Genomic DNA, 24589 nt, shown 5'->3' with positions numbered 1-24589 from the left:
TCTCTCTCTCTCCCTCCCTACCTCCCGCTGTGTCTTTCTCTCTCTCTCCTTCCGTCCCTCACTTTCTCTCTCTCTCTCTTGCTTTCTTTTTCTCTTTCTTTCTCTCTCTCTTGCTTTCTTTCTCTCTGAGCTTCGCGGCACACCTGACCATGTCTCGCAGCACACTAGTGTGCCACGGCACACTGGTTGAAAAACACTGAGCTAAATGATATGCAGATCCCCTAAGAAAATAATTATACTTGAAAAGAACATTTGATTGCATGATGTTTCAATGTGGATGGGATGTTTAAAATGAGGGTGGGTGGATGGGTAGGACAAGAGGCTCAACCTATTTTCCAAAGGACCAAAAGACAAGAAACAATGGAGGGAAACTAACCAAGAAGGGAAACAGCCTAAGACTTAAGCCATGTAACCTAAAGTAACCTTACCGAATTCACCAACAAAGCTCTCTCAACTATTTAAAAAATGTTTTGTCAGCCAACCCCATTCATTAGGAAACTTTCCATCCCGACGTCTCTCCGAGTCTTCGGAGAGGGGCGGCATACAAATCTAATAAATTATTATTATTATTATTATTATTATTATAAGTCTGCATTTCTATTTCTACTAGTTTTTTCTCATCATTCCTATCACCCTTTTCCTCCTACTTAGGACTGTATGACTGTAACGTGTTGCTTCTCTCCTAAGATTTTTATTAATATTGTTTCTTCATTGCTTATTAGACCCCCATGACAATCATTAAGTGTTGCCCCACATGATTCTTAACAAATCTATATTTTCTTTTATGTAGACTGAAAACATCTCAACCAAAGACAAATTCCTTGTGTGTCCAATCACACTTGGCCAATAAAGAATTCTATAAAGAATTCTATTCTCCATGTAAACCTCTCTGTGTTGTCTTGCTGCAACTGAACTTCTATTGTCTACGCTAGAAGCCTGTCCTGCCAACGCGCTCCCGCCTCCAAAAGCTTTGCCGGACGGCGCCTTCCCGAGCCAAAAGAAAAGAAAAGAGAGGGGAAGGGGAGGGAGAATAGTTCGGTAGGCGCATGCGCCCCGCAAGCCTCAGCCGCTCACGTCTGCTCAGAGAGGAGTCCCGCCCCTCAACCTCGTCCCACGCAGGGTCACGAGCCGAGTGCTGAAAAGACGCTGGAACAGGAGCGGTTGTGTTGGTTCTTCGGAGGTTCGCATGGGGCGCGCAGGGCGCGCGCCGAGCATCGCTTAAAGCCTCGCGAGCCGAGGTGGCTCCCGGGATGAGGCGCGGGGAACGGAGGAGTCACGGAGGCGCCTCCGGAAAAGCGGCGCTGGAGGAAGGGCAGCCGCCGCCGTTTTCGCTGCCGCCGCCGCCGCCCCCCAACGGCTCTTCTCTGCCGGTTGGAGAGGGGCCGCGCGGGGACTCGCCGCCGTTGGCGGCAGCTGCATCGGCGGCAGCGCCAGACGCCGCTGTCGTCACTCATGGCGACCGGCGCAGTACTGAGTCCGAGGTGTACGACGACGGGACCAACACCTTCTTCTGGTGAGAGGGGCGACCGTGCTTTTGCCCGAGCTCCCCTCCTGCCTTGCCGGGTCACTCGACAGGCAGAACGGGACCTTAGGGCCATCTGGACTCATGAACACAATAAGGGCGCCCAGAGAGGGTGGCTGAATCTGGAGGGGAAAGGTGGCTGGGCGCTGATGCTGAAGGTGACAGCAGCAGCAGCAGATGCGAGGGTTGGATATAGGGCTTTAGAGCTGGCGCTGGCTTCTGGTTACATCCAGGCTGATCTCTGATAACTCCGGGTATGTGTGTGTCCTCTGAAAGAGACGGTACAGCACGTTCTTAGTTTCAGGACAGACCTCTTTGCTCCTCCCCTGCTCTTTGTGCTGACTTGGCTCCGGGGCTATTGCTGTCTCGGATGCGATTTTTCATCACTTGCTGTCACAGATGTAAACAAGCTTGCCAGTTGCTAACTAGGCAAGGATCATCCTGTCTGAGATATTTCCTTATTATGTACTAGACAAAATAAACAAACAAACAAACAAATAAATACATACATACATAAGCGTACATAAGTGCACTAGCCTGCCTTTCGTCCCCTGTCCAATTGTCTCTCCTTATCTCATATCTCATATATCTTTTTTTCCTTTCATATATTTTCTCCTCTACTTTTTTATCTTTTCTTTATATATAATACTTCATGTCTATCCTCTTCAATATGTATTGTGTATTGGACAAAATAAATAAAAATAAATAAAATACATACATACATACACACACACATACATACATACACACATACCCAGATTCTCTGGTGCCTCCAACAATAGCAGAGCTTCTAATCTGAGGCATTGGAAAAGTTCTTAAACATTCAGGGAGATATTCAGAGATGTGTCTCCTTTGAAAGTAGCCTATAGATAGAGAGAGAGAGAGTGTGTGTGTGTGTGTGTGAGTGTCAAGCATCTGAAGTTGACCACAGGAAATATTTTATGACACTTGGTATTATGCCATAAGATACTTTATTATAATAGTTATGTGTACATACATACATACATACATACATACATACATACATACATACGTGTGTGTATGTGTGTGTCAAGAATTGTCCTAAAAATGCGAGTTCCGGGTGTATTTATAAATGAAGAGGCAAAAGCCATTGCAATCTCTGGAACGTTTTAAAATTTATTTAAAAATTACTAAAATTAACTTAGCATTCGTTAGTCCTCTACTAATGTAGTCAGAGTGTTAAAATCCCCATTGAAGACAGTTGATTTTATATAACGCTGCTCACTTTGTTCATTGCCCGCATCACAGGCCCACACTCTTTGGTATGTGTGTGTATATCTGTATACAGAGAGAGAGAGAGAGAGAGAATCAAGCATCTGAAGTTGACCACAGGAAATATTTTATGACACTTGGCATTATGCCATAAGATACTTTATTATAACACTGGGGAACAGCAATTTCGTTGTCTTAAATCTGTGACTTGTTTTCAACTAACTTTTGGCCTCTGGATCCAAAAATAACCACAGTTTTTGTCTATCACGTCAACTTTTTAAGCTACAGGATACCCTCAAAAAGTCATACAAATTGTACATATAAAGGAAAGTAAAATAAAAACTTACCAAATAAGTGTTTACAAATAATAATTGTATTCAAGTTAAATTGTGTTCATACAAATAGTTGTTTTTTTTATCGAACGGCAATTTTTAAAAAAATTAGATTTGTATGCCGCCCCTCTCTGAGAACTCGAGGTGGCTCACAACAATAATAACAATATACAAATCCAATATTTAACAACACAATTTAAAAACACTTATTAATAAAATAATCACACAACCCAATCAAACCATACATAAAACAGTAGTTAGGGAAGGTGTCAATTTCCCCATGCCTGGCGGCAAAGGTGAGTTTTCAACAACTTACGAAAGGCAAGGATGGTGGGGGCAGATCTGATCTCTGGGGGGAGTTGGTTCCAGAGGGCCGGGGCCACCACAGAGAAGGCCCTTCCCCTGGGCCCCTCTAGGTGACATTGCTTAGTCGACGGGACCCAGAGAAGGCCCACTCTGTGGGACCTAATCGGCCGCTGGGATTCGTGCGGCAGAAGACGGTCCCAGAGGTATTCTGGTCCGATGCCATGTAGGGCTTTATAGGTCATAACCAACACTTTGAATTGTGACCGGAAACTGATCGGCAGCTAGTGCAGGCTGTGAAGTGTTGATGAAACATGGTCATACCTAGAGAGGTCCATGATTGCTCTCGCGGCCGCATTCTGCACGATCTGGAGTTTCCGAACACTTCAAAGGTAGCCCCATTTAGAGAGCATGCATGTGTGTGCTGGCCAGCTGATTTTTGGCTTGCACAGAGGAAGGCGTTTTTGGCTTCCAGAGATCCTCTGGGGGGATCGGGGAGGGTATTTTTACCCTCCCCCGTCTCCAGGGAAGCCTTTGGAGCCAGTTGAGGGTGAAACACGAGCTTACTGGGCCCACCAGAAGTTGAAAAACAGACCGTTTCCAGCTTCCACAGGGCCTCCGGGGAGTGGGGGAAGCTGTTTTCGCCCTCCTCAGACATTGAATTATGGGTGTAGGCACTTGTGCCTACGCAATAGCGCACGCGTGCACTCTTTTGGCACCCGAGGAAAAAAAGGTTTTCCATCACTGTCATAGGGTATAAATAAGCATCTATCCTTAGAAATCAGTGGAGATAGTGGGTCAACATCAGTCACTGAGCTGAAACATGCTGGGGATAAACACATATCCATCATCTGACAAAAGTAGAAAATAAAACAGAACTTAATAAAAGCAATGATGAAAGAAAGAAAAAACAAACTCAAAAGGTAGACTTGGTGGACCATAAGGTTTTTTTCTGTGGTCATTTTTCTATGTTTCTGTTCAGTTTATAAATGGATATTGCAGCATATAATAAAAGCTTGGGTAAATAAGCAAATTTAATCTGCATCAATAAAGGTGCACTTGGACTGCATTCCTTAACTATGCTTAAATTCATGCCTTTCTTTTTTCAGACTTGACTTGCTTGACTTATAAATGGTCACTTTGTGTCTGTTCAGAATTACTATGGACACACACACACACAATATGGTACTGGTTCCAAAGTTCTGATATCTGCTCTCCAGTCTGTGGTCAAGTACTGCATTTCAAGCACTCGGCAACTGGCCCAAATTTATGGCTGTTTGCAGAATTCTGCATTTATGTGACCACAGTTTACAACAATTTTGCTGAAAACTGGCACTTCTAGTTTTTGCCAAAAACATCTCATAGTGAACCATGAGTTGACTTGACTGTTAGTTGACTTACTTTGTTAGTAAGCAAAAGTGATTTGCTTACTAACCACCATAACAAAGGTCATAAAATTGGATTGGTCGTGTGGATGACCTGCTTTACGACTGTCACATAATGGGCAAGGTCCATATGATTATAAATTAAGGGCTACATTTTCCTGGATTGTTAAAGAAAATATCTTTTTACATTTTTGTTCTTTTTTAATCGTTTCTGTTAGTTCTCCAAATTCTTTCATATTATTCTGGCACCTACCCAGTTTGTACAGATTTTCTACATTAATTGTCTATTTTTAGAAAGCAATGGGAGAAGATTGTAAAATCATTTTGTACTTTAGCAGCATTAGGAAATGGTATAGAATGCTTATTGCTGATAGAGCATGCAAAGAAATGGAACTATACCAAAATAAAAAATTGACAAAAGAACTTCATTATTTTAAAATAATCCTTGAAGAAAGTGCATAAGAACATTACATGAGATAATAACAGCTGAGAGAGAGCCATAATACATCTGGTATTTTTTCCTTACAGCTTTTACTTTAGCTGGTCTTTTAAAATCTTTCTTGCCCATAAGAAAAAAAATGATATTAGTGACATCTCCATTGTATAAAAAAGTGTTTACAACTGTACTTGTAGGTCCTTAAATAAAAAAGCAAGCTTGAATTTTACAAGAAACAATTTATGTCAATCACAAATCTAGGCATTAGCTGTATGGATTGCATCCAGAATATTCTTTCTCTAATTAAAAGGGCAGAAACGTGTGTAGTTTTTGCTGTCCTGTTGTTTTTCCCACCTAACTGCTTTAACTATCTCTGACAGAGAAGAAAACAAAATAGTTGTAGACTTAAAAAAAAAATTGATATTGCAAGGGGCACAGTTCTCCGGCTCTGCCAAAAAAAAAAAAAAAACCTTGGCAAAGAGAAAAACGTGAACTGGCTTTGTATGAGTTGAACTTTGTGATCTTGGCAGCAAGAGGGATACATTGATACCCAGCAACAAATTTAGAGCACAGCTAGAAGGTTCCTAGAAGTTGTTGCATTCTAGCATACCATATTTTTCAGAATATAAGATGCACCAGAGTATAAGAAGCCTTAATGTTTGGGGAGGGAAATAGGGGGGGAAATCTGCCTAAAATTCATCTGACTATTCATCCTTAGTCTGGTTAGCTTCAGCACATTATTTTATCCCCTGGTTAGGGCTTTAAAAAACCTTATTTGGGTCGAGTAACAATGAAAAAAAGCCCGCAAAGACTTAGGGCTGGAAAAGACCTTACAGCAAGTTGGTAAGAGCCAGGAAGATACTTAGCGCTTCCTTAGAGCTAAAAAAAAAAAAGCTTCAAAAAAAGCTACGTTCAGAATGTAAGAAGCACCCAAATTTTCAGTCTCTTTAGAGGGGGAAAGGGTCTTGTGTCTTATTCTCCAAAAAATACAGTAGTACCTGAGAATCCACTGCCCCAGTATTCGGTGTTCTGCAATTTAGGGAACACTATATTTCATCATAGGTTCAGGAAGCACTTTAGAGAGTACATTAGGAACAAACTGTGGTACAAAAATAGTGAACTAGTAACTGGATCTTACTGACATTTTGGGTTATGCCATGTTTTAAATGGAAGGTAGGTGAAATTGCCAGTTCTTCCAACAGTACTCAGTTTATAACTTCTGTTAGGCTGGGGGGAGGGTTTGAGGGGGGGTACTTCATAAGATTGTAATTATTCATCTTGGAAATAAGTGTACATTGTGTTACATACCCACCCACCCCCGATTAAGTAGTATTTCAAAGAAGTTTCCATTTTCTTATTTTTGATGCTCCTGTTTATTCTTAGTTATTCTTATATTTGGCTAAACAGAAAAGAACAACAGCATTTTATTGGTGATTTCTCCTTGCCAATCCTTAAGAACATTTTGTTGATACAACACAGATGAGATCACGTACCAACAAAGGATAGTGTCCTACATCTTCCTGGTGATGTGAACTGGGTGAGATCATGTAGGTATGTGAGGCCTGTTTGAGATAGGCAGTTTGCTCCACATGACCTCTATCTCTACATATAAGCATTTATATTTTCTAAAACATTTCATCGTAAAAGCAGGGGATGTAGAAAAAGCAATACATTCAAAAATTATATCAGATGTTACTGCTTCCGGGGGCTTTTTTATTATTTAGGCTGAGTTTCAAGGTGATATTTATAGGCACTGAAAGTTTTATTAGGTGGAAAGTTGTTGACAATTTTGTTGAATACTAGTATGAATAGTCTTTTATCATTCCTTTTAATTTAGAGAAGTCATCTCTGAATATCAACAGGTTTCACCATGTTTTGTTGGATATTTTGAGGGAAAACTCCAAAATAAAGTGAAATTTTAAAAATGTAAAAGTTATACTGTATTGCTCTTGAAAAAAATTGCATCTCTGATAGCTTTGAGACTATTATGATTCTGCTTGATTCCTAGAAAACAGTTAGTAACAATCCTTATCTTTTTTATCAGCATTCTGAATACATTTTGGTTCTGAAGGATTTTACTGTAGGTTCCCCCCACCCCACATTTTTACCTCAGTGAAGATTTCTTTGAGCTTTAGCTTATATAAAAATAACAACTTATTCAGTTCCTGCAAACTCTGGACCGTTCTGCCCATGGGAACTAGCATTTTCTTCAGGGTCTTTCAAACAAAAGTTGTAAAGCTTTCCTTTTGTAGACACTAATTCTATTACTTTGCCTTTTAAATGCCTTATTGATACATTTTACATCACAATGCTATATATTTTATATTAGGGCAGTGTGCTTATATATATACAGTGGTTCCTTGACTTTCGCGGGTCTGAAATTCACGGAAAGACTATACCATGGGTTTTCAAAAAATATTAATTAAAAAAATACTCAGTGGTTTTTTTGAACACCACCGTTTTTTCCTGCTCCCCACCCCCACCCCAGCCATCCTGCTTCTTTAAATAAAAGCTCCGCTTCCGCCCCAGCCTCCCGATCCCTCCCCTTTAATTCTCGGAGCGTTGGTAGGCTTCGCTTGAAGCTGAGCCTTGCCTCAAGCACCAAAGGGCGCGGCTGCCTCTTTTTCCGCCGCCATCACTTACTGCCACCCGCCCCCGCCACCTCTTCTTCCCTCACCCACCTAAGCCATCTCCCTTAGTGGTAGCGTCCGACCTCCCAGCTGACCTGCCTGAAATCCCGGCTTCGAGTCCTGGCCTGGATGCCTCTTGCTTGAGCTTCCCCTGCCCTGGCCCTGAGCACCGGTGCTGTTGCCACCACCACTATGGGAGACGCCAGCAGCGAGTGCAGCAAAGCCCCCAGCTTGCCACCCCATTGTCCCTGCGGGTTCTGGGGGTAAGTAAAAGCAGGAATGGAGGAGGGAGGGGGAGGAAGGAAGGGAGTTTGTCTACTTTGCGGAAATTTGACTTTCACAGGCAGTCTTGGAGCGTATCCCCCGCGAAAGTCAAGGGACCAATGTACATACAAACATATACATAGTTGCACACTTAAAGCTTTAATTTCTGCTGATGAAAATAATAAGCCGAGTATAAACAGTGTGTCAGAAAAAGGTAATATATTTTTTTTCTCTTCTTAACAGGGAAGCTCACACCTTAACAGTCCTGTTTATCCTTACTTGCACCCTGGGCTATGTGACCTTGCTTGAAGAAACACCACAGGACACAACCTATAACACAAAGAGGTAACTAACTTTTACAGAATACTGCAGAAAATGCAATGGTGCTGACTTACAGGGTGTGTTCCAAAAGTAATGCAATTGAATTTCCCGTGCCGCTCCTATTGGTCGGAGTGGGACCAAAGCACTTGGAGTACATGGGTGGGGGACGTTAAGCTTTGCCGCGAAACCGGTTTCAGTGCTCTCCAAGCTGTGAAATCGGCAGGACGTCAGTTATTGAAAACCCCTGCGCGCCGTGTCACGAAAAAAATGGAATCGGAAATTTCAAGTGAACTTTTGCAACATATAGAAATTGAAACTGATTATTTGGACAACGTCATCACTGGTGATGAAACCTGGATTTTTGAATACGACCCAGAAACAAAACACCAAAGCTCTGAGTGGCATACCGACCAGTCCCCCAAGCCCAAAAAGGCAAGAATGAGCAAATCAAAAGTTAAAACAGTGCTCATTGTCTTTTTCTACAGTAAAGGAGTGGTCCATAAAGAGTTTGTTCCTCAAGGACAGACAGTTAACGCTGCCTACTACGTGGATGCGCTGGAAAGACTCTGAAAAAGGGTCATCAGGACGAGAAAATACATCTCCGCTACCTGGCAACTCCATCACGACAACGCGCCTTGCCGCAACACGCTACAAGTCTGCGAGCTCCTGGCCAAACACCAGGTGCCAACGCTGCCCCACCCCCCTATAGTCCTGACGTCGCCCCAGCAGACTTCTTTTTGTTCCCTCGGATTAAGGCAGCCCTGAAAGGAACCCGTTTTTTGTCCATAGAAGAGATCCAATCAGCCGTGACAAAGACCTTGCGAGAGGTCCTCGAAGACACCTTCCAGGGCATGTACCGGTCATGGCAGAGTGGCTGGAAAAAATGTGTAGAGGCCCAAGGACAGTACTTTAAAGAATTTTAAGTGTTTGTGCAAATCTGTTCAATAAATTACTTTAAAAAAAATAATTGCATTACTTTTGGAACGTACCCTGTATTAGGGTCATAATTATTTGTGAAAAGGTAGAAGGATATTTTGTGAACTCCTTGTTGAAAGGTAGTACATATACATTAAATAGGTGACAAATTGGTTATACAAAGCAGACATGCATTTTGGGATTGAACTTTCATCTGCTAGTTTACGTGGCAATCCATAACTGAATTATTGCTAGATTTTTGACTAGTGTAATTCTGGAGGCAAAATGTACTAAAATATTTATAGATATCTTATATCTGTCTGACACATTAGTACTTAGAACAATTAGAGTTCATAGCTCAGTTTGAATTACCATATCTGAGTTTAATGTGCCTGAATATGACTTTTGCCCTTTTGCTTCTCCTACTGTGACACAAACTATCTCTAAAACAGTCACTAGTTTTGCAATAAAATAGAATATTAAACTCAGTGGGTGATGTTGGATTAATTTATTTCTTAGCCTAAAATATCTCATGGCTGGTTACTTAGGGAGGTTAAAGGATTATAGATAAATTAAAATTAAAGGATACAATGCCATGTATGTAGTTTCAAGTTCCTTGAAAAAAGGCAGGGCGTGTAGTAAATAACAGTGTATCAAGTAATCATTTGACTGCTGTAATGTGCATTGTTTTCCTGCGAAATTATAGGGTGGAGAACGTTTTATATACCAGTATGTCTGAGAACTGATGTGATCTTTGGATGAAAATAATCCCTAATGCTAAACTGTGGGATGTAATCAAATATATCAACCTATTAATTAACTTGAGATACAGTTTCATTTTCTTGGTCTTCCAATTTGTTTGTTATTCTTTTTTTAAAAAAAAATAATATCCACAAAATCCCTTTAATGGGAAAGAAATTAGGGAGTCAGTTTGCTCTAGTGATTAAGGCATCAGGTTACAAACCAGGAAGACACTCAGTTCTAATCCTGCTTCAGCATGAAAGCCATCTGGGTGACTTTGGGCCAGTCACTCTCTCAGCTCAGCTCAGCTCACCTCAAAGGATTATTGTTGTGGAGAAAATAAGAGAAGGAAGGAGTATTAGACATGTTTGCCATTCTGACTTATTATTAAAATAATACAGTAATGGCAAAATATAAATCTGAATCAGGCAAGTGGTATTTAGAAGGAGGTTTTTTATGGCTGTTGGATTTTTATCCTCATTACTGCAGTCAGTACAAACACTCAGCTGTTTTGTGTTTATACTGCTTTCTAAATCATATAAATTTGATTTTGATCAGTGTGCACAATAATTCAAATTCACCGATATTAATCAAAAGGCAAACAAATTGTTCATTGGAAAGCTAAAGATAGCGAGGATTTATGGCAAGTTACATGAGCTACAGATCATTTTCACATATTGTATCCAGCAGATGTTAAAAAGGGTGACTGCAAACATAGTAACTTTTTTCCCTCTGATTGATTAATTCTGTTACTGGTATGTATAAAATTGTTGAGTGACCCAGCTCCCAAGAGGTGTGGGTTGGGGGAGGGCTGAGATCATTTTTGTCTGTGTTGAGCTGTCCATGAGACTGGGGATGAAAATTTGTCTTTTTCTCAGATTTGGAAAGGGAGCATATTTTGCATATTTTTATTGATTCAGTAAAACAAAAATTAAAATATGAGAATAGTTTATTTGCTTTTTTGAAAGAGAAACCAGTTGTTTTGAATACTTCAAGAGTTATTACCTTAAAAGCAGTCTAACTTGCCTCCATGAATATTTTCCATGGGTTAAAATGAAAAACAGCCACTTGCTTTCCAGACTCTGGAAAGGAAGACATGGCTATTCCAGGAACAGAGCTTTCTAGTTCTGGTTGCCAGTGTCTCAACACGCAGAACTACTTTTTCTCATTCTAGCCTTGGCAGAGGAGAAAATGCATTAGGAAGCAGATCCTCTGTAATCTATTCCTGTCTGAACCTTGGATAAGGGAAACACACCTAGAAAAGCAGGCTGCCTGGTCCCCAGGTTTCCACCCTTAGGCCTTGGCCTTCTCTCTGTGTTAACTTGAAACTGATAGCCAGCTGGAAGCCTTTTGGTCAGAATGACTTTATTTACTTTTTTATTACCTTAGTCCCTGAGCCTAATGTGGGAGACATCAGCTTCAAAGAGAAGAATGGGCTATTGCCCTTTGGCAGTGTCTTATCCACAAATCTTCCTGAAGCTAGAGAGGACAACATTCCTTCTTCTAAGATAAAGGGCTCTTTTCCATTGCCATGATTTTTGTTTGCTTGTTAGATTTGTTAAGACTGCCCAACTGCAGAAAGATGTTAGTGTGTGCTCCTATCCTTAAAAAAAATAGGTCAATACTAACAGCATTGCCCCCAGCTTGCTAGATTGCTTAATCAAAGGTTTTAATAATGCTCTGTTTTAACAAGTCAGCCTGCATGCTTTTTCAAGAAACTGTAATTTTCAAACAGGAAAGGTGACTTACTGTACATCCGTTCGTGGTGATTTACCGTAATTCACCTTGATTGAAATTAGCCTATTTTCCTGCTCTGTAACTATAGTTATACTTGGGAGTTCTGTCTGCTAGATTTCATTTAAAGCTTATTTTTTCTGACTCCTTAATAAAGTCTGAGAGACATAAGTAAACTTCTTAAATAAATTAAATCCTACTAAACTTTCTCTGCTTTAGTTCAAGTGAACAGAATTTCTTTTAATATAGTATTAAAATACTGTAATTTTCACATAGACTCATACTCATCATATATCTTACTGATATATGCTGTTATAATGGTGGATTCATATATAATCCTAGGTTGTTTATTTGCATGCTGTCCATTCCCAAAGGTTGAGATAGAGGCAGGATTTAAGTTGGAGTAAGGAAAGGAAATCACGGAGAATATTTTTGTAGTTGTTAAGAATTGAAAATGACTTGATAGCTTATTATTAATCAGTAAATCAATCAAGGCAGACAGCATTGCCACTCTAGGTATTTAAGAAGTGAGTGCAGATTGTGCAGGTGTGTTAGTTGGAAAAGATGTTTCTGAATTTCTGCAAATATCTCTAAAATTTCCCTCTTACTCATATGGCTAGCCTACAAGTAAAAGTCATCAAATGAATTACTTGAAGTATCACTTTTAAGTTGAATGTGTAAGATTTGGCCCTCTCCCCTTTTTGAAAAGATATGTCTGCTTTGTATAAAAGGATTAGTTTGGATTTAACAGAGTAAGAGTTATATTTTAATTCGGTTAAATTGAATTGTTTATTGGTTAGATTTATTGGTTAGATTTATTGGTTATTTATGGACTTCAAGATTTCATTCTGAAAGATATTTTAAATTGGCAGTTTGTTAGATTATGATGGCCCGAAGCTAGATAGATCAGAATGTGTTGGTAGATTTCTTGGTCATCAGTATTAGTTTCTCAAGAATTTCCAAATTCTAATAATAGAACTAATGCAAAGACTTTTCTCCCTGCCTAAACTGGGAGAAACTGGGTTGTGTATGAAAGAATGCTTATGTGGCCAAATCTATAAACTCATTTCTGAGACTGAGATAATTAATGTGTTTCCACCATTTAACATTTGGTTCTAGTTAGTCAGTTCTATACGAAATAGAACTGTAGAAAAATGGTTATGAAGCTATCAAATCCAGTGACTGGTATATATAAAACATTGCAAACTGAGGTTTGCCAGTGTTTTAACCAAGCTTCATTATATTTCATAAAGTTTCATTCATTCAGTAATAAATTCTATCATGGTTCAAAAATACCTACAATGTTAAGTCTAAAACAAACATAAAACAAAAATAATACTGACATGTTGACTATTGTATATCAAGAATCCATGTAACCAAAGTTAATCCTATAGAACAGGGGTAGGGAACGCCGGCTCTTCTGTGACTTGTGGACTTCAACTCCCAGAATTCCTGAGCCAATCGTGCTAGCTCAGGAATTCTGGGAGTTGAAGTCCACATGTCATAGAAGAGCCAACGTTGCCTACCCCTGCTATAGAAATTAGAAAGAGCCCACTGGTAGGTACCGGTAGGTAGGTATTTATGTATCCTTCTTTCCTTCCTTCCTTCCTTCCTTCCTTCCCCCCATTCCATCCCCCTCCCTCTCTCCCTCCCTTCTTCCTTCCTTCCTTCCCTCCCCCCTTCCCCCCCCTTCCCTCCCCCCTCCCCCCCTCCCTCTCTCCCTCCCTCCTTCCTTCCTTCCTTCCTTCCTTCCTTCCTTCTGTATTAGCCTTTATTATTTTTATAAATAAATCAAGGCAGTGCACATACCAACAGACCTTCTTCTCTTATTTTCACTACAACAACCTGGGAGATGCGTTGGCCTGAGAGAGTGACTGACAAAAATCACCCAGCTGGCTTTCATGTCAGGCTTTAAATGCTGCTGTACAGAATTTATCTCTAATGTATAAAGTATGGTATCTATTTATAGTAAGATGACACAATAATAGTTTGGACAACCTGACATATTTTATTTTTAAAAATAGAACTAACTTACTCTGCATGTTTTTGTAATATTCTTAATAAGATGTAGCTAGCTGTTTTGTTTGCACCTGACTCACATGATATGTTTGTTCCTCATAGGAAATATTAATAAATCTATAATATCAGGTGGCAATACCGTATATTAAAGGGAAGCCAAGATAGGCTTCTGCAATATCTAAAGACATTCCAAAGTAGCAAGATATCTATTTGTGAGACTTGATGGGAGGGGATGGAATGGAATAGAATAGAATAGAATAGAATTCTTTATCGGCCAAGTGTGATTAGACACACAAGGAATTTGTCACTGGAAAAGAGGTTTAAATGGTTTTATAATTTACCGCACTTTTGGAGTATAAGACGCACCGGAGTACAAGACATCCCTTAGTTTTTGGGAAGGAAAATGGGGGGAGGGGGAATCTGCCTACCAGGTATTCATCTGGCTAGTGACCTTAATCTGGTCAGCTTCAGCACATTATTCTATCCCCTAGTTAGGTTTGAAAAAAACCTATTTGGAACAACTAACAATGAAAAAAAGCCTGCAAGCCGAGAAGATTGTTATCACCTCGCTAGGGCTGGGGGGGGGAAAGCTTCGGAAAAGCTAAATTCAGAGTATAAGACACACTCACATTTTTTGCTTCTTTTAGGGGGGAAGGTGCGTCTTATACTCCAAAAATGCGGTATTTCCATAATTCATTATTTGAGAATCTCAATGGAACATTTGAATTTCATTGACACCAGAAATACCTATGTGATTAGTCCAGTTGTCAAGGTTCATTTAATTAGCCAAGCCTTCTTGGCAAAACATCCATTTTAGTCCAGTCGCTAGCCAAGATAAAATTCATAATTGTATCTCCTAATTTTATATTACCTGAACAGTCAATATGTTAAATTGATTGTAAGCAAGTACTGTTTTGTTTTTAATATTTTCCAGAGGTATTGTAGCCAGCATTTTAGTGTTTTTGTGTTTTGGAGTCACTCAAGCAAAAGATGGTCCATTTTCAAGACCCCATCCAGGTAATCGAATTAGCTTATTGCATTAAAATATAGTGATTTTTAATACTATCAAGATTTCTTAAACAAAATCTGTCATAGCGTTTGAATGTCCTAATCTGATCACTGTCCATACTAACCATGCATTTATTTGTATTGGATTCTGTGTGCTTAATAGGCTGCTGTATATTTATGTAAATTTTCCAATTTCCAATTTCCTGTTTAGTTTTACAACACATTTAAAATAATATATAAGTAACGTTTAAGATAAAAATCATATTATCAGAAATGTAGAATTGTATCTAACATTATACGTTACCCATGTGTTTATGAAAGCTTCCAACTATGCATAATAAAAATAACAGAATAGATAATACATGAGAAAACGGTTATTGCAAATAAATGAGTGCTGGGCACTGTAGTGAATGTTGTAAAAGTGACCTGAGTTTGGTGAGTTTGTTATGAAATTACTAACAGAAGATACAATGTTTTATGAGTGGCTCATATGAACACTTGTAAGATACTTTTGGAGGTGTGAAGTCTCTAGTTCATTGACTGACAGCTTTCCCATGCTGAAGAGACAGAGGTCTCTTTTGGAGGAGGTTTTTCCCCACTACAGTACATTCATTATTATTCTTATCAGGGAAGGATGTTTCAATAAGCATGTGTCCCATGAAACAGAACCATGTTCATTTTAAAAATGCGCATAGCCATTCTAACAGAAGTGTTCATATTTCAAAAAAACTATTTTATATACGGTACATATTTCTCTGTAGCTAAAGAGAATAAGAACATCTCCATAATGGAAGGTACAAAATCAGAACAATAATTTTAAAAATGCAACATGTCTAATTAGAATTAATTTTAATGACAATAAGGAAGTAGCTTTTTAAAATAATGCTTAGATACTATGAAGTACATTTTCCCTTTACAGTCATCTGTGCCAGTAATCTATTCATGAAATAACAGATGTACTAATTTGAACTATTGTTATTTTGAATGAAACTTCTGAAACTCACATCTGTAAACTGCTATTTCTTAAAATACTTGCAAATTTTAATTTATCAATGTGAATAGTTTTGATAAGGTATTCCAAGTAATTCTGGGGCCACCTTTTAATTAATCTTATCTGTTTAAATAAAATGTTGTGTTTTCTTAATAGTAAAATAGGAAAGTGAACTAAATTCAGCACAATGTGCTGCTTACTTAATTTCTGGTATTTTCAGAATGCCCTTTTATTAATTCTTGGAATGTTTATTTGCTGACCCTACCTTCATCTGTAATTTCATTGACTTTATTCCATTTTGAAATGATGATGTGATATGAAACTGAATAAGTGAGATGTACCACATAGATGAAGTCAGATATACTTTCACTATAATTCACAGCTATTTTACAAGATATCATTTGTAATATAAGAATGTAGTGTTCTGTGTATACTAGCCAAGTTTTGCCCTACTTTGAACCTTGTTTCAGTTTTATTAATAATTTTAAAAATATGTAATAAAACTACATTTGGATGTAGAACAAAAAGCTAAGGCAAGGAGCCCATTAAAAGTTTATTCATAAGAATTGATAAAAATACTCCACAGTATTTTTGGGGAATGAGTGGATTGTAAATCCTCAAAATACAGTGAATTTTGTCTGTAATTGATTTCACTAACCTTTTCCAGTTAATCACTTGGACCTTCTGCATTTTTATTTTTAACTTTGTAGACTTCCTTCAAAGCATATACAACTTCATACAGACAAAACTTATTATTCCTAAAGATTCTATATGTACTAGTTTAGTCTTATGTCCAGCTGTAATACATCTAAGTTTGTTAATTTGTTCTACTAGCTTACTGGAGGTTTTGGCTATGCGTCAGTGTTGTCTATGAGCTTTTTCTCATCTTCATACTTTTTCAGGTAAGAAATTTAAAGTTTGTATTTTAAAGAAAGCCTTAAGAGATGAAAAGTAGAAATTGTAATCATCGGCTTCACTTCTTGCCATGAAAGCATATTGCATACAAATGCATAAGTGATATCATTTCAATAGTCCATCTGACTTAAGTTATTATTATTATTATTATTATTATTATTATTATTATTATTATTATTATTATTATATTCTTCCCTCTGTTATTATATTTTAGTTACCTCAAGGCAGTAAGCATACCTAATACTCTTTTCTCCTATTTCTCCACAACACTTGTGGCAGAGTGACTGGCCCCAAAATCACCCAGTCAGCTTTCATGCCCAAGGCAGGTTTAGAACTGCTTTAGCAATCTCCTGGTTTTTAGGCCAGTGCCTTCACCATTACACCAAACTGGCTTTCTAGTAATACCGTACATTATGTAATGCAGCTTTTTCCAACCTGAGCATCTTGCTTATTCCAACTCCTAGAATTCTCTGCAGTGGGTTTGATTTAATCTGTTTGGCATTAACTCTACCAAATTCAGGATCTTGAATTGAGGTATTTTCTCATCATATCTACTGAACTTGCTGTAACTGAAGATTCCACAGATTTTAATCTGGACGTTCTACAAAAAAATGTTCCCTTCCTCTTTTGCAAGAATCAAAATTTCCTTTTAACTCATTTGCTTTGTATGTAAACATTCAAGCAGCACTTCTAACGTATATCTTCCTTTGGAAAATTTAAGATGGTTTGCTTTCTATACTGGGACAAACCTTTTAGCTAATGGGATAATTGTTCTGCTGAACATTTTTAGCCCTTTTTCCAGGTTTCAGTTCATCCTCAGAAGGAAGAAATTAGATCAATCTCAAATGGATAACTGCTAGTTTCCCTCTCTTTTTCAAGCAAAAGAAAAGGTAATTTTCATATAACTTTTTAACTGGGTCATGGATCAAGTTAATTTGTGATATGAATACCAAACCCCAGTGACGTTCGGGGTCATTTTAATTATACAATTAATATTAATTTTTAGTGAAACAATTATTCTTGGAAAACTTGGAAAAGAAAAAGGCATATTTTCTTAACAATGGCCATAATCAGATACAAAAACTTTGATTTTTAAAAATATTTATAAGAACTAAATATGCATTAAAGCAGAAAAATGTTTGAAATGAAATATTTAAAATGGCCCTTTGGAACATGGAATATAGTATGTTCTGAATGAACTTTGGTCCAGAAGAATAAAATCTGAAACATTTTAAACATGAATTTTAAACATTTTAAATGTTCCTTCATAAAGAATAATAGAATAATCTTATTTTCTTACTTTTTTCAACCCAGAATTCATCCCACAATTGCAAAAGTTAATTGTATGATAGTTCATGACAAATCCTACTTGGCACCCAAAGCAAAGACAATTTTACATTGATCTTAAATATAATAAATAATTATTTTTGTTATTTTCATTTCCAGCACTCCAAAATTATGTAAGAACAACTATTTTCATGCTCGCAACATTTTACCTGTAGAACAGTTCAGACCCTTTGCAACAACACTTGAAATTTAGCTCAGGTGCCTCCCAATTTTTTTGATAGTTGCTGACATGTTTCTACACCTCGATTGCAGTTGATTTGTGGTAAATTAAATTGATTGGACATGATTTGAAAAGGCATCTCTCTAGAGAAGGCCTCACAGCTGGCAATGCATACTGTAGCAGAGCAAAAGCCGTGAGGTAAAAGAAATTGCCTGCAGAGCTCAGAGATGGGAATATTGCACGGCATAGGTCCGCGGAAAACTAAAATAATTTCTGCTGTCCTGAAGATTCCTAAGAATACAGTGGCCTACATAATTCTCAAATGGAAGACGTTTGGCACAACCAGGGCTCTTCCAAGAGCTGGTTGTCTGGTAACTGAGTAATCGGGGGAGAAGGGCTTTAGTAAGAGGGTGACTCAGTGGTCACTCTGACTGACCTCCAGAGATCCTGTATGGAGATGGGACAGAATTCTAGAAAGACAACTATTACTGCAGCCTTCCAATAATCTGGATTTATGACAGAGTGGCTAGTCGGAAGCCTCTCCTCAGTGCAAAACACATGAAAGCCAACTTGGAGTTTGCAAAAAAGCACCTGAAGGACTCAGACTTTGAGGAACAAAATTCTCTGGTCTGATGAAACCAAGATTGAACTGTTTGGCCTCAATTCTAAACATTATATCAAGCACTGCTCATCATCTGCCCAATGCCACCCCAACTGTGAAGCATGGCGGCAGCATCGTGCTGTGGGTTATTTTTCAACAGCAGGGACTGGGAAATTGGTTAGGATTGAGGGAAAGCTGAATAGAAAAAAGTACAGGAATATTCTCAATGAAAACCTGTTCCAGAGCATTCAGGACCTCAAAATGTGCTGAAGTTTTACTTACCAACATGACAACAGTCGTAAGCACACAGTCAACACAACACAGGATTGGCTTAGGGACAGCTCTGGGAATGTGCTTAGAGCAATGATAGCTATTTTTTTTTCTGTCAGGTGCCAAAAGCCCGTGTGTGTGTGTGTTGTGTGCTGTCGCTCATGCATGCGTTCTGTCACATATGTGTACGTACTCACACTCATAATGCAATGCCCCCTGCCCATGTGCGTGCTACCCTACCACGCATGCGCATGCCCCCCCCCCCATTTTTTGCCTCCCATCCCAAAAAAGTGCTGGGGGGGGGAAGCCTCTCATCCCCAAATGGTGCTGGTAGAGAGAAAAAGTCTCTTGTCCCCAAACAGGGTGGGTGGGGGGAATCTCCATAGATCTGGGAAGGCATGGACGGCAGAAAGGTACCCCCCCCCCCCTTGCCATATACGCGTGCTTCTCCCACAAGCGGGGCAGACCCGAAAAGCAGCTGGGCAGCAGGAGGCACCTGCATACGAGGTGGAGCTGAGCTGGGGGGCAGCTCGTGTGCCTGTAGAGAGGACTCTGTGTGCCACAGGTTTGACATCACAGTCCTAGAGTGACCCAGCCAGAGCCCTGATTTGAACCCTATTGAACATCACTAGAGGGACCTGAAGATGGGTGACCAACCTGACTGAGCTTGAGATGATTTGCAAGGAAGAATTGCAGAAAATCCCCCAATCCATGTGTGCAAAATTTGTTGTGTCGTACTGTACACCAAAAGACTTGCGGTTGTAATTGCTGCCAAAGATGCAATTCAGTTCAAAGGAGTGAAAGATCTGAATATCTTTTTAATAATTTTTTTTCTTTTTAATAAATTTACAGACATTTCTAAAATTCTGTTTTCACTTTGTTATTATGGGTTACTGAGTATAGCTTAATGAGAGAAAAAGAGAATTTCAACAACTGTAGAATCAGGCTGCAACATAACAAAATAAACAAAAGTGAAGAAGGTCTGAATACTTTCTGGATGCACTGTAATTATTATTTTTTTTTTGCATATCTGGCTATATTCTCCTGTTCTCAGATAGCCCTAGCCAGTATCAGCAGAGATTGAGCCAACATGCACTGTTTAATTGGGTAATGCAGTCTTGAATTCTTTGTATCTATATTTTGTTAAACAAGCCATTTGGAGGAGTATGGGATAGTTTGAAAGAATCAAATGAAATAAGCCTTAAAAATATCCAGAATGGTGATATCTGATTCCTAGTTCCACACAAAATATGGCTGTTCCAAACGTGGAATTTTTTTTTTCTAGATACTTATTTTTTTTCTTCAATTCTTTTTAGATCTGGGTAGCCATAATATATGTATATTTTGTGGGTAGCCTTTATATATATTTAACATATGTAACTTTTTAAAGAAATGTTGATCTTGAACATGTATTTAATTTTGCAGACTGTACATGATGGAAGACAGTTTATGAAATTTATTGATCCTAATTTAGGAGTCCCTTTGCCTGAAAGAGACTATGGTGGAAATTGCCTTATATATGACCCCAATAATGAAACAGATGCCCTTCACAATATTTGGGTAAGATGCTAAAAAGGAGATATTGTATTCATTTAATTTTGTAATTTGATTATCAATTGTTGCCTAACCCAACATCTGTTGTTTCATGACTAAGAGTCTGTCTTCAGCATTTCCATAGATGAGTTCTAATGCATCTTTCTGAGAGCTCCAGGCTTTATTTCTTTAAAAGCAAATTTTAACTTCGAAGACAGGTAGTTCTTGTTTAGTGACTGCAATTGGTTCAACAACCTAATCATTAAGTGAAGTGATTTCTAAGTGAACACCTCTCAGAGAGAGAGAAATGCTGTGAAAATTGTCGCTGTCTCATTTAGATAAAATTCTCTCACATAATGTCCTGGGCCTGATTTGCTCTCCTGCAGGGTGGAGAGATTGCTTAAACAAACTACAGTGATGTGATCCCTCGATTTTCGCGGTCTCGATTTTCGCGAAATGCTATACCACGGTTTTTCAAAAAATAATTTAAAAATACTCCACGGTTTTTTTTTTCTATTCCACGGTTTTTCCCACCCGATGATGTCATACGTTATCACCAAGAGTCTTCTCTGTCTCTTTCTCTTTCTTTCCTGTCATTCTCTGCTTCAATCATTTTCTCATTTCTCTTTTTTTCCCTTTTTTCTATCATTTCTCACTCTCTTCCTTCCACTCTTCTCTCTCTCTCTTTCTTCCTCTCTCTCACTCTCTTCCTTCCTTTCTCATCTCTTTCTTTCTTTCCTTTTCTCTCTTTCTCTATCTCTCCCCCTCTTGCTCTCTCTCTTTTTCTCACTTTCCCTCTCTCGTGCACCCACCAGCCTCCGGAGAATGCCTGTCCCGCCTCTCTTGCAGCAGAGGAGAAAGAGAGGTGGAGCGGGCAGGCGAACGGACGAGCGGCGGGCGGGCGAACGGGCGAGCGGCGGGCGGGCGAACGGACGAGCGGCAGGCGAGCGAACGGACGAGCGGCGAGATGTTTATTTTATTTATTTAGATAGATGTTTATCTAATATTAGTTGCACTTTCGTCGCTCCCCGGCTCCACCATCTGCGCATGCGCGGCCATGGAAAAAGGGCGCGCATGCGCAAATGGTGTTTTTACTTCCGCACCACTATACCGTGGAAAATCAATTATCGCGGGAGGTCTTGGAACGTAACCCCCGCGATAATCGAGGGATCACTGTATTTCTTCCTGAGCTGCTTCTCAATGCAGGATTTCCTTTAAAAAGTTAACTATGAGTTAACAAGATCATTGTGACCTTATTAATTATTAAATGACTCCAGACCTCCCAGCTGCTGCATGAAACTGACCAGAACTTAGTCAGTTTCACATTAAAGGCCTTTTTCATCATAAATGCTCAGAGTGGAAAGCATTTATTACCATTGCATTTGTGAATGGTTGCTATTCAAGGTGGTAGCTAAATGACGATTATCTGTAGTAAAATTTTAAAACCCAGAAAAGTCATTTCCTATGCATGGGAGCTAAGCTATTACTGCCTTGCATATGAGGTTGTTTTTGTTGTTTTTTCATAACTAACCAAATACAGAACAAAAATAAAGATGTTTTCCAGTTTTATAAATTTATATACAGTGGTCCTTTGACTTTCGCGGGTCCGACTTTCACAAAAAGGCTATACCACGGGTTTTCAAAAAATATTAATGGAAAAAGTACTCCGTGGTTTTTTTGAACAGCACGGGTTTTCCCATGGCCGCCCGATGTACAGTACTGTGCATTTTAACTCTTCTCCTCCCCTACCACCACAGCTGTCCTTTAAATAAAAGCTCCGCTTCCGCCCCAGCCTCCTGATTCCCTCCCCTTTAATTCTCGGAGCGTTGGTACACTCCGCTTGAAGCCAAGTCTTGTGGGCAGACAATACCACCCTAACTCGCCTGAGGGAGAAGGAGCTGAGGGCATTGTTGGGTCAGGGGGCCACGCGCTAATCGCTGGGATGGCTTGCGGTGGGCCCGTCACAACCCTACGGTAGTCTCCGCCCACAGCTCAGTGTCACCTCAAGCACCGAAGGACGCAGCTGCCTCTTTTTCAAGCTACCGATATTTCTCCACGGTTAGCTGTTTGGTATGACATCTTTTATGACCACACCTTAACTAGATCGCAAGTTACAGGGAAATATCAGGGAATTTCAAAATGCTTTCCCCCTGGACACCCTGTATATATATTAGATGTAAGGTGTAGAAATTATTTTTAATCATTTAACAAATATGCTTAAAATGTGAAGATATTTCACATTGCATATGGAAATATACTATATGCTTCAGTAGACATTGTCATCATTTATGTTGATTCCTTTTATTACATAGAAAGTATCTCTAATCTGTACAACCTATTTGAATTGCAGGATAAACTAGATGGATTTGTTCCTGCTCATTTCCTTGGATGGTACTTAAAGGTGAGAATTAGCCCTTTCTTTGCTTAGTAACTTACTATAGTTCTGAAGTTTCATTGCTTGTCAGTACTACAAGTGCCTCTTAATCTTTATTATTATCATCTAAGTTATTTTTAAAATAAATTTCTGACAGTAAAATTCTGTTTTACTATTGAATATCTTTAAATATTAATTAAGATATTAAGGTATTTTAATATAAGACTTTAAACAGCTAGCTATGTTAAGATTAAACTAATGGACACATAAATGTATCACTATTTCCCTCTAAATATGCAAAGTACAGTATATTGAACAAAGAAAGAAAGCTTGCTTTGTAATTATTGCTAAGAAATTGTTTTCATAGCTAAGAAACAACTTTTGACTTCATAATTACTCAAATTTATTTAGTCTAAAACTTCTAGTCATCATTGACTATAGCTTCGTAATGCATCTATGAAGGCTACTCTAGTTGCTTTTTGCTATCACAAAAGCAGACCTGACCTCCTCTATATAGTGATGGTACGGTATATACTGACAGAAAAACCAGTTCATGTATACAGGTAGTTCTTGACTTATTACCATTCATTTAGTGACTTTGCAATTACAGTGGCACTGAAAAAGTGACATGACTGTTTTTCACAGTTACTACCATTACAGCATCCCCATGGTCTCATGATCAAAAATTGGGCTCTTGGTAGCTGTCATGTATTTATGGCAGTTCTACTGTCCTGGGGTCATATGATCACCATTTGTGATCTTCACAGCCAGTTTCCAGCAAGCAAAGTTAACGGGAAAGCCACATTTGCTTAATGACAAATAAATGATTCACTTAACATTTGTGGCAGGAAAGATTGTAAAATGGAACAAACTCACTTAACTATCTTGCTTAGTAACCGAAATTTTGGGCTCAATTGTGCTCATAATTCAAGGACTACCTATATGTGTCTTTAGCTGTCAGTTCAATTGAGTACAGTCCTATAGAGATGAATTTTAAAAACACTATATCTTCTTTCACTGCCTTAATTTTTAAAAAATAGTGTTTACACATATAAATACTGAGAAAGTAACCTTTGTTATGCTTTCCCATTGGAATTGATATTGCTGGAGGCCAGTTTTAACGTTGTAATCCTTCCCATCGGTTTTCTAGAATGTAGATCAAAATACATCATTTTGATAGAAACTTGAAGCAAACATTTTTCACCTTTAGTTAGCTAATAATTTCAGACATTTCATGAAGGTGGAAAATGTATTTGGAATGTTACTTTGAGAATATTGGCATAAGAAGACATTTTTCTACTTTTAAGCTAGCATTTTATGCCACTATTTGAAAGTACAACATTGTGGTGTGCATTCTGCAGTAAAAATTTACATATTCCTATTGCCCTATATTTTATCTGTCAATAGAAAAAAAAAATTTTTATTACATATATACACATTTACACAAACAAAATAAATGGTATACATCGTAGATTGAAACAATGCCAAACCAACACATATCAACATACAGACAAACAAACAAAAAAACAAAAACAAAAAGAATTCTTATAATATA

The 24589-nt window shown here is 38.6% G+C and overlaps 1 protein-coding gene across 1 annotated transcript in view; it reads left to right on the top strand.

The window, feature by feature from the left end:
* Positions 1-1024: 1024 nt before the first annotated feature.
* Positions 1025-24589, top strand: part of PTDSS2 (phosphatidylserine synthase 2) — a 51170-nt gene continuing 27605 nt past the window's right edge. Inside the window, exons 1-6 of the mRNA XM_070766118.1 lie at positions 1025-1513; positions 8349-8450; positions 14770-14852; positions 16669-16736; positions 20553-20687; positions 23011-23061. Of these exons, the coding sequence (XP_070622219.1) occupies positions 1251-1513; positions 8349-8450; positions 14770-14852; positions 16669-16736; positions 20553-20687; positions 23011-23061 (702 nt within the window). The 5' untranslated portion in view covers positions 1025-1250. The remainder of the gene's footprint in view (positions 1514-8348; positions 8451-14769; positions 14853-16668; positions 16737-20552; positions 20688-23010; positions 23062-24589) is intronic.

This window comes from Erythrolamprus reginae, chromosome 1 (genome assembly GCF_031021105.1).
Source record: "Erythrolamprus reginae isolate rEryReg1 chromosome 1, rEryReg1.hap1, whole genome shotgun sequence".
Lineage (NCBI taxonomy): Eukaryota > Metazoa > Chordata > Lepidosauria > Squamata > Dipsadidae > Erythrolamprus > Erythrolamprus reginae.
This window is presented reverse-complemented; position numbering and strand designations above follow the sequence as displayed.